The sequence below is a fragment of the Dicentrarchus labrax genome, unplaced genomic scaffold, assembly GCF_905237075.1.
Source record: "Dicentrarchus labrax unplaced genomic scaffold, dlabrax2021, whole genome shotgun sequence".
NCBI classification, from domain to species: domain Eukaryota; kingdom Metazoa; phylum Chordata; class Actinopteri; family Moronidae; genus Dicentrarchus; species Dicentrarchus labrax.
Genome location: NW_026136715.1, coordinates 16854058 through 16870973, shown reverse-complemented (window position 1 = coordinate 16870973; position 16916 = coordinate 16854058). Strand labels below are relative to the sequence as shown.

Here is a 16916-nt window from a genome sequence, read left to right as displayed (position 1 = left end):
AGTAAATTGGTTGTTGATACAGTCCTGTTTGTTTTTATGAGTGTAGGCTACTTGTACAGTTTTTTTTATTATACTCATATACTGATGTTTACCTTTGTTCATATCATTTGTTATATGGACCACAGTCTAAATAAATCCACATAACTGGGAAAGTCCTGTTCTTTAATCAGAACACACACCTGTCTTTACGTCAACTCTAACCAACCTGGAGTCCTCTATAACCTCCTTCCTTACATGGTTCAAATCCGACCACAGTGGATAATATTTTATTGGTGTTGCATGTGATAAGATTATATTTAGTCTTTAAAATAGAAGAAAGGGGAGACAACTTTGTGCCATCATTTATTGATATTAAAATGAATCAATACAACTGCAGAAATGTAAAGAGATCTACACATGAAAACTGTTAATGCTTTCTACCAGGAAATGGCTGATCTAACCCAAACTGTGCTCCACTATAGTGTACTGTATAACAGCAACAGACTTCCTCGGTATTATGTGACAGCTTCGCCCAAAAAACACAAGCACAGCCTTTGACTAAACTATTCCACTTTTTATGTTCAATGTGTTTAAATATCTTCACTGATATCCATAGGATTAAAACAATTACCTTGATAAACAGGATATTCTATATTGGCCTCCACTGAGTAAATAATATAAGTCATATTTAAACTCCTATGGAAAACACAGGGAACCCAAGAGCTCCCTTACAAACTGATTTGCAGTGATGTCTCATGTATAAAAATATTGTTCAATACATTGTTGTCTAGTTAATTGTTAAAATTTTTATATAGACAGCTGTGTTGCTACTGAGCTCATTAAACTCTTTCTAACTAATCCCAGACCCAAAAGGTTAACTTATATACATTAAAACTGCTCACGCAAAATGCTTCTCCACATAAGTTATCGCATTCACACATCCAAAAGTGGAAATACTATATAACTGCAACTCAAAATTAAAATAAAATATACCAAAATTCAAACATTTAATAAAAGCAATGTGATACATACTTAAGCTAAGAGAAGATTCAACACAAAGAAAGTGAACAGAATTTACATGTCAGCTGTGAAACTGTGAAATGCAGTAATAGATTTGCTTTGTTTTGGTCCTTGTACATATGGCAAACTATAAATGCGTCAGAGACATCAGAGGGGCTTTACCTGCCAGCCCCTGACTGATGTAAAGGTCTTGAATATGACAGGACTCCACAGAACTCACAGTGATCATTTCAGAAGCCCCCCTCCCACTTATCAGTTCCTCCCAGTATGCTCTGCATCGTTAAATCTGTTAAGACAAAAGTGATCATAGTATCAAGTCCCCGAATTGTGGAATTTAAGTCCTGCATGCAGCATGGCCACCAGCTCAGTCCTTAGTAACACATACTTTCCAATCTGCAGACAAGACATACCAGCCCAGAAAGTCCTGATTTTCCTCCAGACACCTGCAAGGAGATGATATCATTAAGACCATCACTATGAATACAATGCCTCTAAAACAGTGGTTCCCAACCTTAAAGGACCCCTTTTCTATTATTGAGTAGACTGACAACCCCTGACTAAGTGACATATTGTATGGACACTTCATATCATATTCAATGTGTTCAACAATAACAGCAACACTAAACAATGAACCCAAACAGTGACCACTGTAACTGCAGGATGTTTGTGTAAAACAAAGCATTTTTTTTTCTTTTATACAGTTTTCTGTCTGTATTGTGTATTTTTGAAACTTTAAACAATCATACAGACTTAATAAGCTTCTTTTTTTTGACAAATTCAGTGTTTTCTCCTCCCTCACACTTGACAATTTTTCTATCGGCTCTTTGGTTGTTTTAACTTTACTAATGCAGGACGAGGCAGTTTATCAGAGAGTGAAGGCTCTGTGAATATAGCTTGTGTTAAAGTCTTCAAAGTTTAGAATCTTAACACTGTAATAAAATACATTTTATAGACATGCTTTTTTTTTTTAGCTCTTTACACCTGACAAAACATAAACTGTACTTTGGGCCAGAGTTAGCATGCTAAAATGCACTCAGCATGGATAGCATGATCCTCTACAGGGAACACTGGTGGCAGCGAATTTAAAGACCTCCCGTCCTTGCCCCAGCCGCATGTGGGTTAACCATCTCCAAACCAAAGAAACAGGTCTGAAAATTTGTCATAATTTAGGAGAAATACAGGAGAATTGTGACCACAGGAGGAAACTGGAAGAGGGCAATAAAAAACTCTCCCAGTAAAATCAGGAGGGTTGACAGAAGAAGTATGACTCATCTTCTGGAGACAATGAACTGTGAACAGTGGTCCATGTGAATGTGCTGACCTGAACGGCCTGAAAATTTAGTAGAGCCCGATCTCCCTCAGGTTGATCTTGATGATGACGTCGGTGACGGCATCGAACACAAACTGCACATTCTTGGTGTCTGTGGCACAAGTGAAGTGGGTGTAGATCTCCTTGGTGTCCTTTCGCTTATTTAAATCTTCAAACTGGCACTGGATATAAGCGGCCGCCTCTTCGTATGAATTCCCACCTGCAGGGGGAAAAAAAGGTCAGTTATAAATGTTACATGGATTAATCCTGGAAGATCTCTGGAAAACAGCTTAATTCATCTTATTTCTAACAATGTGGATTAAACGCACTAAAGCAACAGATACTATTAATATGTGACCAGGTGTATCTTAAAGGAGAATTGTGACACAAACCCTTGTGTTGCAGATCTATAAATAGATTAAACTGTCAAAATACATCATGGACATCCTGAGTTTATAAAATTGACAAGCAAAAATATGGGCAACAGTATATTATTGAGAGTTAAAGTTAAAATGCAGATATGTTAGTTGGCTGTACAGAGAATGTATTCAGGCTTCAGTTCACATGTGATAAAGCAGCTCGACAGTAAAACACAGAGCCTTTGTCTGATTGGTAAAAGTGTCACTAGTTCAAGCACGCATATTATAAAGACACATATTATACTCAAAGCTTATTTAACATACAACACAACCTCAAAAGTGACTAAACGGTACAGTATCCTCAAGGGTTTAAGTAAAATAAATCAAGAGCATGATCACACATTTCCAGGCAGTCAGTGCTCAGAAGAACATGAACGGAAGATGAACAACTACACACAATCTGACAATATCACATTAAAACTCAATAAATGTCCCAGTTCGTCTCACCAGAGTATACGGGGTAGCAGATAGTGAGCGGACTCCTGCTGATCTTCTCTTCAAACAAATCCTTCTTGTTGAGGAAGAGGATGATGGAGGTGAGCGTGAACCACTTGTTGTTGCAGATGGAGTCGAAAAGCTTCATGCTCTCGTGCATCCGGTTCTGAGGAAAGAGAACACGTGGACCCATGGTTGGTATTTTTTGTGACATACAGTGAACCTAAACCACAGTGTATCAATCAATTACCATCTCTTCATCCTCCGCCAAGACAAGGTCGTAGTCGCTGAGCGCTACACAGAAAATGATACTTGTGACTCCCTCAAAACAATGGATCCACTTCTTCCTCTCTGACCGCTGACCCCCAACATCAAACATCCTGCAGACACACAGACAGTAACTGCATAAACAAATGTAAACAGACAGACAGTGAATGTACTAATTTTAATGTCATCTAAATTTTACTGTGCTTGTAAATCCAGGGCTGGTGTGTGTGTGTGTGTGTGTGTGTGTGTGTGTGTTGCCTCTGTCTCCACCTGAGGCCTTCAGAGTCAAACTGAATCTATACTGAGATGTTTAACTGACACAGAAATTAAATGAAAGAACGTTGTGTGCTTCAACACTAATTCAGTGATTGCACATTTCCAGATCCCAAGCGTTTTTTTTTACAGGGTTAAGGCAGGCCAGGGAGGCTATTATAGTTATTGTTTCACCAATATTTCTAAGTACAAGAGCTAGACAAAATAATGTAAAAGGAGTGAAGCAATGTAATTACATTTACTGCAGCAAAGCTGGGTCGTATTAGGCTGAATGCCTGTCAGCAGCACTTATAACAGCAAAGCAACATGGGGCAACAAACAGAGCTCCAAACAAGCCAAATGCAGGTACATCAATCCAAAAATACTGCAGAATTATATGATGATGGGACCATTATGACAACATGTGATAAAGACAAAATCAGACTAAACCAACTATATATATGTAGGATACAGTAGAAATAAAGCCAATCAACATTTAATTGCTTCAAAGTAATGAAGTACCTCTTAGATAATGACAAAATGTTACAAATCTGAGTAAAACAACCTCAACAACCAAGCATTTTACCGTTTATACAGTAAAATGCTTGTGTTATGTCACTGACTCTCACTGACCCCTTAATATAACTCATACATATATTCATATAGAGAGCGCTTGTAACCAATCGTCACAATTTGCACACGAAGAAGTAAAACTATCCAGTATTTCTCAAAAAATAACAAACACCAAAGACTGGAGAAAAGTCCACTAAAAGAAACATCATTCAGAACACTGTGTTACGTCTCATAACGAGGACATCCAAATGCTCATCAACGCAATAAACTGGCTCAGGCCATGGCTGTTTGTACAGCTTAATAAGTTATTTTTATTGCACTTCATGAGCAGATAAATTGCAGCTATACTAACTTGAAGTAGAGATCTTTGAAGGTGAAGTGAGTTTCCACGATGCCGGTGGTCTTCACACGTGTACGCAGCACATCCTGCTGAGTTGGGACGTAGTTCGGCTGACAGATCCTGTCCAAGTCATTTAGGTAGCTGAGAGACAGAAAACATATGAAGATGATCACAGAGCCGACAAACACATCATAGTATAATTTAAATTTACAATATGGGCCGCTCCTAATATGTCTTTCATAAAAGAGATGTCACCAAAAATTGCTGTTTTTCTTCCTTTTAACACCCTATGGTAAAAATGGAGCCTTCCTGACAGATACTTAAAAAAACAAAAAAAAGGCAATAATGCAAAACAACTAAAGGTATTTCGGACACTTATGTCTGGTGAAGTGGAGGGTTTGCTCCGCAGACAGACATCCGGGTACTCCACAGTATGATACTAAATATGGGCTCATATTTTGGTGCATTATAAACACAGGCTCCTTGTGGGCTGAGTAAAAACAGACTAACTCCACTGGTTCCTCTTGTCTTGTACTGAGGATAAAGAGCACCGAGAGCCACGACAGCTCGGCTGTTTTCAAAACAAAGAAGGTGTCCTTCACACTGAGTCACTTTCTTTCAGAGCGAGTGAGATATAAACACTGCAGAAACACAAAACCTTGAGCTTTATCCATGTCTGATTGTTACTACAAGACTGAACTACATTTAGCTCAAACTGCTGTGTTTGTATTTTTCTTCATCAGACAGTCGTAATGAGCAGTAGACAATCACAATAAACTGAAACCTTTTGGTCAAATGAAGAGATATCTGGAGAGCTTAGGCTAACAGTTTCCAGTTTCTCCTTTCATAGGAATGTGATCAACTGTGCAACAAGCTGACACAAGACGGGAAGAACAAGACACATCTTGCCTCTTTCTTCGTTCAATGGAAATATTAGAGACATGTAGGAGGAAAACTGCTTTTAGTCAAAGTTATTATAATGAGGAAGACAAGACCACAAGAAATCTCTTATTAAAGAGTAACACCTTGAAGATGGATGAGGCAATTTCTAACTTTCCTATAAATCGTCAGAGCAGTTTCACTTCCACTGGGAAGTGCCAATACATTACATACATGAGTAGTAAAATGACACTTGATTCATTGGAAATTTTCAAGTAAAAAGAATCAGGTGAAACTGTAACTAATGATTGTTTTCATTAATGAATAATTTGCAGATTACTCACTATTAGTGAACTGTTGGGTCTATAAAATGTCCTTCCTAAGGCCCAGCTTAATCTCATCAAATGACAAAACAAGAAATTTTATGTTTTGTCCGACCAGCAGAAACTTAAAACTAAGAAAGAACTAGTTTACAAAAAATGTTTTTATGATCAGAAGTTCACATAGGGTTTTTTATGTTGAAAAAAGCGACTGGATTCGATCTGCTCTGTGCTACTTGAAGCGGCTGGTATATTTTTGACGGAAGCTGCAACCAGCTGCGTATTGTCCACAGAGCAGAGTGGAAAGCAGCTTCTGGGATACTTCTGAAAGGATCTACCAATTTGAAATCCCCAGTCACCAGTATCACCAGTTAAGCGAGGTGGTTTGTAGTGAAGTCTGAATCTCTCAGTACATATTGTATTATTTACCAGCAGATCTTGACCTCTCCAACATGGCAACGTAAAGGAGTGGCCAATGAGCTATATTTTGCAGCTGAATACCAGAGTAAACTATTTGTTAAGACATTTTTTTCAGATTGCTTTTTAGAGTTTAAGGCTGTAGTCATCTGTAAATCGACTCATTTAACAGGCATGTAGTTGGTATTTAAGTGTGGGTCTGTATGTAGAGAAGTGAGTCCTCACTATGCAGCAGAGTCGTTGAGCTGATACTCTCGAGATCGATCGAAGCATGTCTGAACTCCACTATCGCTCCACAGCCTCTGAATCACGGTGGCCAGCTCTGCTGGCAATATCCCTTCCTCCGCTGAGCTCGCCAGGGCAAACAGCTGACGGGCATCGTCCTGGCAATAAAGACAATAACTGCTGTCACTGTGGTGATTCATATCATGAATGAGGATGTGCCTCTTTAATAGCATGATTATTGCAACTTACCGCCCGTGCAGCATCCCCAAATTCTATCTTTAACCGGCCCATTGCCCTGATGATGGCCATGATGGACTGGATGGTGTTGCTGTACACCACCACTTTGTACTGCTTGCACTCCTCTTCTGAGTAGCCATCTTCATGAATGATTCTGACAAAAAAACACACAAATAAAATCCAACTAGGCTTTTAGAGTCCAAATAAATGTTGACAGTGTGAACAATGGCAAACAGAATTCAGAAAATGTGGAACAAATGGCAAATTTGAAAAGCTTAATGCAATACTGTCATTAGTGCTGGAATTTGAGCTTCAGTGAGCATGCAGCACGCCTAATGTGGGAACTGGGGGACTCTATTCAGGTCCTGCCAGGCTACGACTGGCCTCTGAGGCCATTGTTTAAAACGTTCTGCAAAAAGGGGGCTTCCTCCTCTGCCTGAGCACAGTGAAATGGGGCTCCTGCTTTGCTTCCACGGTATTTCCACAAAGATGAACCCTGTTTGTAATCACACACCATTAACCTCTGACAATAAGCTGAAAGTGGCGGTGAGGGAGTGGGACGGTCTTTCATCAGTGGAACACAAAAATAGTGTCAAGTTTCCAACTGGACGTAGGACTTTAATAAGTCATGTGCAATAGTGTTATCACAACTGTGTTACAAGCTGTCACTTACTTCATCTGCTTTACTATTGTGCTTTTCCCAGATTCCCCAGCACCTGAAAAAGAGGGACAGTAGATAAAACAGGGGCATACATACCACGAATGACAGCAGCCACAAAAACACCTTCACAGTTTCAGACCCCTCTCACATCAAAGGCTAGACTGAATCTAATCTCATATAATCACGCATCATGCTGTATGTTTGCGTCAAAACACCCATGAAACAGCAGCCTTGTGATAAATTCTGATGGTGTTTATGTGGGGCCTGAGGGAGCATATATACAATCATAAAGTATTCCTTTGCATTCTACAGTACTGAACTATCTGATGAAACCGTCAGCGGTTACTTCTGCCTTAAGAACCAAGATATTTGTAACAGGCCACAGAAAAACACAGACATCAGTGTCAAATGTAGGGATCAGATACCATCTGCATACCCTAAAATGTGTATACCACAGTCTGGAGCTTTAGAGGATCATGGGAGAAGTGAGTATTGTGATGAGCTAGGGCTCCACCTTAGGAAGTGGGAGCTTATATAATAGTGTCAATCTGTGACAAATGATGAACTAATGACTGGCACAACTGATATCAAAGCATTACTGAGCCTCTATTACAATAAAGGCCATTGTAATAATGATGAGTGGGGAAGGGATTTTACGCGAGAAATATTTACAGTATTTTTACACCAAGCAGGAAACAGTTGTCATGCTTCTGGCTGAGCCACTGGCTTTTTCCATTTGAGAGACAATCCCAGATATCATGCTGTGCTGGGCGTTAGAAAGCAGAGGTGCCATAAAAACACCACATTGAGCCTGTCTGCAATTTAAAGCCAAAAAAACAGCAAAAAAACAACTCTTCTCTGACCCAAACCCAGCTGTTCAATATAAGAGAGTCTGCTCTTTTTCTATTTGTGATATTTAACCCTAAGAGACAAATGTCAGTGACTCATAATGTCTTCTTTCCCTTTAACAGAATCAAATGGGATTCTTTGATAATGGACCAGATCAGATGTTGGCAGCCATTTGTTGTTTCTTTTTTGTTTCTTTTTTACAACAAGCAGACAACAAGGAGTTTCACAGGCATGGTACGCACTCTCCTCCAGCCCTTCTGTGAAGCTGCCTGCCACACAGACCATGAGTACTCGCTACAACAGCGATGTGAATGTGATGGTGGTGTTTTCTTCCACATTGTGTGCCCTTTTTCAGCATGGACCATTGAAACGGATTTCAAGGTTTATTCACTTTCTTGGAGTTGCATAAAAGTTGCATAAAAGATCAATACCACTGTGGAATTTGAGGCTAGAGCCAGCAGCCGCTTATCTTAGCTTAGCATAAAGACCAGACATGGGGGGCAACAACTTTTAAAAGCCCTTTTAGTCTGTCCAAAGGTAACAAAATCCAACAACTAGCACCTCTGAAGCTAATCCAAAGTGCAATTATGATGCAGAGACACGAGGAAGTCATTGTGCCTGGCCAAGATAGTCCAGCAAATAACACCCTGTAAAACCCCAGCATGTTCACTTCAACAACTATTCTTTTTTTCTATTAATTAAACAAAGCAAACTGTCTTCTGGCTCCAGTTTCATATTGACAGTAAAGATTTGGTATCAATGTTCTCAACTCTCTCAAAAGGTTGCACTATTCTTTTTAGTCCTCATGGTTTAAAACCTTGTTTGTTGTTTGAAGTATCAACAGTTTGACAGACTGATAATGGCTGTGGTTGGGACTGCAGTAACATAGTTGGCCTCAGGGACAAATTGGCAGCAACAATATTTCACTGTACCAAATCTAGTCCTCCTAACAGATTGATGGAGGCCTGGCCAAGCCACTGGGATCTAAATGCAGGTTTCAGTGGTGGAGAGTCAGAGCTTTGCCCCATATGCCAACCACTGACTCAGCAGAATCAGCAATATTTCATAGCCAGAGTTTAATTAAAAGAGGGATGAAAACATGTGCGCACATGAAACATATCAAACTCATCCAACCAGTGATAAACATCTGGGATGAGTTTATAGTGGCAGTGGAGCTTTTGCTCAATATAACTGCAGTAATTATCAGCAACCACAGGATGAAGTAGTTTTCAGGCAGTGGAATTTGAAATATGGATACCAGCTTCTTTTTTAAAGCAGTCAGGAACAAGTCTCAATGCAAGGAAACTTAAATAATAAACAAAATAAGGATATACATTCTCTTAGTATTGTTTCCCTAAAAGATGGCGAGGCATGTTCCCGCTGCTAGTTAGGAATCCTGAGCAGATGAGTTTTGTCAAGGAGGCTTACAGTTCACTGATATGTTCAGATGGCCAGCTAACCAGAAATAAATCCATGAATTCTTTGGTTAAGCTGTCACCAGCAAAAGCGATTCAAGCCCCACTCACACAGACAAGCAAGACAGGACAAATTGTGCTGATCCTTTTCCTCAGTTCTGTCAGTCACAAATTCTCTCATTCAAGGCATTTTTGGCTGATAGTCAAGCATGGTTTCCTGCCAGTTCGCAAACCAACTTTGCACAGGCATTCACAGAGTCGTCCAAACCCATGCAGGAGTCAGACTCCAAACCAGGCCTCATTTAACAAGAATCTCAATTGCAGATATTTTATGAATCACTGTTCGTGGTTAAACGGGAGACCATTTTCATTGGAAGGATCTTCGAGCTTTGTGGTTTTGTATAAAGAACAGCAGTCGAACTCTTTGTTTTCCCCCTATAACTCTCCTGTTCCAGCACAGACAGGGAGTGGAGGGCACTGCCTGGAAAAATCACATCCCCTTCAGCTCTGCGGTCAGAACATAAAAAAAAGAGATTTTAGCACTGCATTGTAATGTTGCACCACCTCACATATCAGCCTCAAGTTAATCCTCATAGATCAGTTAGCTGCTGGTCGGTATCTTCCCCAAACTGATTCAACAACAACATCTATGTGACTTCATGTGAAGTCTATTTCAGGTCTAACTTCTGTCATTACACTCTGGCTTCAACTACCTAAAATAGCTTTTCTTCTACACAACAAACCAATGCAATTAGGCTGTAAGACAAAGGAAAAGCACTACGATAAAGTTGTGGGTATACATGAAATGGTAGGAAGGGTTGGAAGGTTGGGTTTTGTTCTTGCCATATCTTCTAGATGAAGGTACAAGAAAAATCACAGTAAACGTCCGGAGGAACCTGCTGACCTCATTGTGACAATAATGCCATTAACAGGAATGTGACCCAGAACACAAACAGTAAAAAATAAAATAAATAAATGTAATAAATTATCTGACATTACATACGGTAGTTCCTGTTATGATGATTACTGCTAAAACTTCAATCAGTTGACTGGGATTACTCTGGAAGAATGACTCTGAATCTCTCAATGGAATTTTTGTTATTAAGACGTCTCTAAAAATGTTACGTCAGTGTCCTCCCTTACAGTTTGTACTCCTCCCTCTATAACAGCAGATACTATCTTTGCTCACTAGTGGTCATAATCAGCTAATTAATTTGTCTGCCTGGCAAACCATGACTGATTCTTTTAATAACATGAGGGTTGGAGATTTTTCACGATAAACAAATATGACGCAGCTTGTTGAGACACAATCTTCTGTGCGTCATATTTCAGCAGTGCATTATGTTGCAACGTCTAGAGGATGTTCTGCTGCATGAATGTAGTGATTATTTCATTTCAATGACCAATTTAATAGCTGCACCTGAATCACCCATTTAATCAGGTACTTGGTACTCTCATTTATTCTGGTAACATGTTTCAGACATATCTAATCAGATTACAAGAGATCACGTTACAGGAAAAAAGAAGAGGGGGAACTCTGCATACTGAAAGGTTCTTGTCAGTAAACTATCTCTTTAGCATTTAAATAACACAACGTCGATGTCTCTATGCTTTTCTTCTTTATATATTTCTTTTGACATTAATTGCAAAACATAAAACAAACCAAAAAAAAGCATTGTCTCAACCAAGGCGTCGAGAGCATTGAATTACAACAGTGTATGAGTGTCATTGTATGGTGGTTTCAATGCAGTTATAGTTCACATGTGGTTAAGAAATTAATGTTTTTTTATTTATTTAAGCAGCTCAGTTAAAGCTGCTCCTATCAATATTTTTTATATTAACAATGGCTAAAATCATCACAAAATTACTACCAAACTCTAGTTCCCCTCAGCTCCTACAGAGTGTATTTCAGCTCTGCTTTGGCTGTTTTTGGTTCACTCTCATCAGCACCATTTCCAGCTTCAAGTAGCGTTTGACTGACTGGCGTGTTCAGTGAAAAAGCTCTAAAAACCAACTGTACACTGTCGATAGTGAAGCACTGAGCAGCCTGAGCTGGATATTTCCCTAAGGAGATGTTGGAGAACAAAACAGAGCTAAAGATAGTGAATATTGGATTTGCATTCAGCTTCCTAGAAACATGACTCCAATAAAGGGTAATGTTTCTCAATATCTGCTGGATGTGTACATAGACAGCTGCCCACAAGTGGCCAAAAAGTCAATTAATGCAGACTTAAAGAATATTTTCAGCCCTGTCCCTCCTGGTGAGAAAAAGAGGAGTGCAATAAGTTGACTTGTGATCAGGGAATGTGCTCATTCAGTGCATTTTACTGCAAAACAACTTAAATAAATACCAGATTTTGACCAGAAAAGCTAATAATGAGTATAGTCTAACAATGAGTATAGTCTAATAATGAGTATAGTCTTGCATTATTTTGACTTTTTGTCAATCAGCATAAAGTTACCGCCCTGAGAAAGTGACCTCTCAATTTGGTCTTTTATTTATTAGCAACAAGTAAATTGAACATGGTGTCTAATCATTTTTGTATACAAGGGTGCCAGCATGTGATAATTCTGATAATGGTTATTCAGACAAAATAGACCACCAGCTTAAATAACATGTGACGTGTATTTGTCAGTATTTTTATCATTATTATTATTATTATTATTAGTTTTATTATGAACTGCTATGATGGCGTCAAAAGTGCAACAGGATAGTCGCCTTACGCACAAAGAGCACACAGTTCTGACAAGGTGTGATATTGTGTCAGAAATGTTTCATCACACATATTGTATATAGAGCAGTGGTTCCCGTGGAGGTTGGGGCGCCACAAGGGCTCTCAAGACAAATCTGAGGGGTATTCACATGATTCAAATGTGCCATTCTTGTGAAATACTGAATAGTTTCACTTCTCAAGGCCTCGACAAGTTCTTCAAACAAGATAAATCCCAGTGACCATGCAATGGTCGTAATGTGCAATGAGGGGTCAAAACATTTGCTTAATTTCCAGGGGTCTCATACTAAAACTGCTTTGACCACTGCTATAGAGAATACACAAACACATTTGCTTCTAGAAAATGAGATGTAGAGTTAGATAACACGGGACATTCACACTCAGAGTCAACTTCCTGTAAGAGGGAAAAGAGTGAAATAATGATGAGTGCTGCTGGTCTGGGGGCATTTAATCCTCCTGGCACGTCTGTGCAGTCCACACCCACAGTGTCAGTGCCACTGAGTTTGTCTGTGAAATACCAGCAGGCAGTGCAGTTACATACAGCCAGTGCTCAATGGAGGCAGGAGAGAGTGAAATAGTGGGTGTAGTTAGTTAGTGTAGGCGCGGCCACGACACTGAACCTGGGAGTCACCGGTGTCAGGCAGTTTTTTTTGTTCCAGTAAGACTGAATTAACTGAAATGAACTCAAACATATTCTAGTTCAATTAAATGACTACAGATAGAGCCGAGCAAGATGAAGAATAACGAAAATCACCATAACCTGAAATCTTGCTTGAGACCAGTTCATTTATTGATAACTGAGATCATTTGACCAAACCATAATCTTTTCCTAAACCTAACCTCATATTTTTTGGTGCCCCAACCCAGGGGCAGATCCAGAGAAATAATCATGGGGTGGCAAAAGAGTGACAATGAGTTTAAGGGATGGCAGAAATCTATGCTGATTTTCCCTCACTAAACTTACTTGGAAATTCACTGGCAATGATTTTGACGTATCAGTTACTCGTTTAAGTAAGTTTTCAAGCACACGTTACCAAGTTCTAGCTTCTTCATTTTTGTTATTTTATGCTTTACTTTCTTATATGTTGATAAACTGAATATGTATTGAGTTTTGAATTGTCAACTTCAATTTTGAACTTGTCATAGACAACTGTAACAGATCTAATGCTATTTTCTTTCAATATGTTAACCTAGAAAGCAATCATCACAATAATGTAATCATCAGCTACTGCCCTAAAAATCCGACTATGGCCGCGTTCACACTGCAGAAGTTCCCCAAATTAAAGATTTTTCATGACAGTGTGAACAGCACAAATCAAATTGAATCAGATGTTCTCAGTTCTAATTTGGTCACTTCCATATATGGTCCAAACCAGATCAGATCAGGTCTGATTGTTCTGCAATGGGACCTCAGTGTTAACTGTCATATCAGAAGTCATGTGACTGTTTACGTCAGCCTTTTCCTTATGCAGGTTACTGCAGGACTGTGACCTGTTAACACACACACATCAAATCACATCAGATCTGAGGAACACATCTGAACTGAGCACTGAGGCTTGCAGTGTGAATGTAGCATAAATAACGATGTAGATATGTCAGATGCTGCTCTGTTTTAGTAGGGGGGGGGGTCAACATTTCCCTGTTAGTAACTGAAGTTAGACAGGCCTGCATAAGTTACAACGTGTTTTGTTACAAGGCAGCGACGCCCCCCCCCCCCACCACCACCAACATCTGGTTTATTTCTACAAGTTGTGTCAGTGCAGAAATGATGAGCCACAGCTGCATTAAACCAGCAGAAGGAAGAGGAGTGTTTGGCCCTCAGATACACTTTAGTGACAGAGTGAACATGACAAGTAGCCAAAAGATTGATGATGATTAAAAGTGATCTCACGCATTAAAAGAAGCCAGAAACACAGTTCATACCGAGCAGAAGCAGTTTCACTTCTCTGGAGGATTTCTCTCTGTCCTCCCGCAGGTTTTTATCAATCATTTTACTCCTCTCCACTGCTGCCTTGTCCTCGGCGCTGATCGTGCACCCCATTTTCCCTCTGTGATGAACTTCTTTAGAGTCGGGCTGTGGGTTTTCAGCAGGTCATGAGTCGACGGGGATCGCCGTCAAACAGCCCTTGAGGCGGTGTGAGCTGAAGTTTCCCAGCCGGGGAGAAGCGGAGAGAGAGAGAGAGAGGGGGAAAGGCGTTGGCACTGGAGGCTCGTCTGTCCGACTACAACCAGAGTCTTGTGCAGAGCTATCAGCTTCAGTCCACACACTCTTGTCTGTCCAGGTGATTAAATACAGGATTTTCAGCGAAACTCCCCCAAAAACTGATTATTTAAAATCGTTTTATCCAACTTATCCGTAGTTTAAACTCACAGAAAAACGTGGGAATTAGAAAAGAAGAAAACAAAATAGGTTACTTCATGTAGAAAGTTGTCAGAAAAAATGAATAATCCAGCCTTTTAAAGGAAAAATCGCAATAATAAAATCACCGGATCTTCCCCATAAGACTAATGCTGCTGCGCAGTGGCGCGTTCATCCAGATGATCCAGCTGCAAACCAAGAAAACGGTACTGAAAAAGGAAAATTGATGCGCCCCAGACGGCCGATGGGAAATGTAGTCTCTTCCAAACCAGATGTGTGAATCCTGTCTGTGTGGCCTAATTATCTCTCAAAGTCGGACACAAATCGGTGTATTCCTCACAAGTCTTAGCGGACTGAGGGACTATGTGGTTTAAAACCAGCTGAAGACTCAGGTGCGCGTTTTCTCCACAGTTCACATCGATTCCCAGTCAGCAGAGACTGGCAGAAGTTTTGTGTGATATTAGAACGCCGCCAGTGGACTTACAGCTGAACTGCAGGTTCAGTCTGACAGACAGGTTTATTATGGCGTGATTTTAAACCTGTTTTGCTTCCAGTTTGCCTGATTACAACCTAGTTTTTAATAATCTTAACGAAAACAGGCAGAAATATTAACAAAATCAAGAACACAAAAGAGCCGATGAAAGGGTTTCATGTGTCTGAATTTAGAGTGTGAAATCCTCTGTGAGTTAAATGACGGTTAACATCATTTAACATCATGTTATTATTACAAGAACCTTTCCTAACATCTTTTTCTCTCTCCACACTGGCTCTAATGTCATTGTGTTTTAATCCTCCTTCAACATTGTACACCACCACCGATCATGTTCATGTACTCCAGTATATTAGTGCAGTTGATGCAGCTTCCTGGTTAATGCTACATGACATTTGCAACCGGAGATAATACAGATATAGACCACATACACACTGCTGGCAACAGCGGGCTGAATCAGATTGTCTCAGACTCATGACTCAGATCTGTTTTTGTGTTTGTGAACAGCACAAATCACATTGATCTGATCTTTTCAACTCTGTTATGTGGTCCAGATCAGATACAGATCTAAGTTTTTGCAACTCAATGCAGTGTGATCAGTTTGAAGCAGTTTGCCTTGTGATCCAGCAGAGGGCGCTCCACTATCAGCTTGACCTATGGCCCTATTGACCTTTCAGTAAACTAAACTAAAAAATGTTATGCTGTTACTATAATAATACGGAGCAAAGCATGGAGAAGAGCTGTCCTGAGCAGACAGACACCAAAGCATCTGAGAGGCAATGTGCTTCTCCTGACTTTGTACAAAGTTGTCTAACTCAACAAATGTGTGGACCCGCTTTCTAACGTTAGCATGCCACAAGAGTACAGACTCATCTGACTGTTAATATTTGGCACTCTGTGTCAGCAGGCCCGTTGCCAGAAGCTCATAAAAAACACCTTCGCTGAAGGCTGAAGTAAGTAAGATTTACATGCAAAGATATAGTTAGTAAGTATAGTTGGTGTTGTAAGAGCGAATGTCTTTAACCTTTAGTCTTTCCCATGTGGTGTCAAACAGTTATAATATGTGTGTTTTGAGATAATTATTTTTAAAAATTCATTCAAACAAATTGATTATTGGAAACAATGACAGGCCTGCAACTGTGGGTCAACGTTTATCACAATCCTGTGCTGGTCACTCAGAGAATACACACATGTAAGACAGTTGGTATGGAGGTAGTTGGTGGAGGGACAGGGAGGTGTTGGACCTTTGGGGTATTTGAGGTGACACTCCTTCGTACTGTAACTGGCCTCTATTTGCTCTGACGCCGCTGTCACACACACCTCCAAACAGAAGTAGCACCCATCGCTGCACAGAAAGCCATAATTGAAAGTGTGTCCTCATTAATGTCTGCTTATGAATTTGCTGCCTTCCACTGTACATCAACTTATTAATAAAACCACACATGTTGTCTTCAGTGGCCTCCATGTTTACTTCCACATGAAACCTTGCTGTGTGAGGTCATATTACATATTATTGTACCTTTGCAGTTCAGGACTGGGACCTGTTCACACTGGAATCAGATTTAGGCCACATTTAAAACATAATGTGAACAGCCAAACAAAAACAATCAGATCTGAGCGTAACCAATAACGTCCTAATCAGCTGTTATAAAGGGTTTATAGGTTGTAACAAGGTTTATTAGTAGTGAATAAATGTTTTACTAGCACTTTATAGATCTATAAGTAATTAATTAAAGAA

General features: G+C 39.8%; 1 protein-coding gene across 1 annotated transcript; it reads right to left on the bottom strand.

The window, feature by feature from the left end:
• Positions 1-329: 329 nt before the first annotated feature.
• On the bottom strand, positions 330-15109 carry LOC127377087 (guanine nucleotide-binding protein G(i) subunit alpha-1). Its single transcript, XM_051424704.1, has 9 exons — positions 14253-15109; positions 7346-7388; positions 6685-6826; positions 6436-6593; positions 4607-4735; positions 3413-3542; positions 3175-3328; positions 2321-2528; positions 330-1442 (listed from the first exon to the last, which is right to left on the bottom strand). The coding sequence occupies exons 1-8, from the start codon at positions 14368-14370 to the stop codon at positions 2338-2340; spliced, it is 1065 nt and encodes a 354-aa protein (XP_051280664.1). The 5' UTR covers positions 14371-15109; the 3' UTR covers positions 330-1442; positions 2321-2337.
• Positions 15110-16916: the final 1807 nt, after the last annotated feature.

Coding starts and splice junctions, on each gene's coding strand:
- LOC127377087 (XM_051424704.1), bottom strand. CDS start 14,370: ATGGGGTGCACGATCAGCGCCGAGGACAAGGCAGCAGTGGAGAGGAGT. Junction 6,827..7,345: donor ACAATAGTAAAGCAGATGAA/GTAAGTGACAGC, acceptor TTTTTTTGTCAG/AATCATTCATGAAGATGGCT. Junction 4,736..6,435: donor CTCAACGACTCTGCTGCATA/GTGAGGACTCAC, acceptor TCTGTCTCTCAG/CTACCTAAATGACTTGGACA.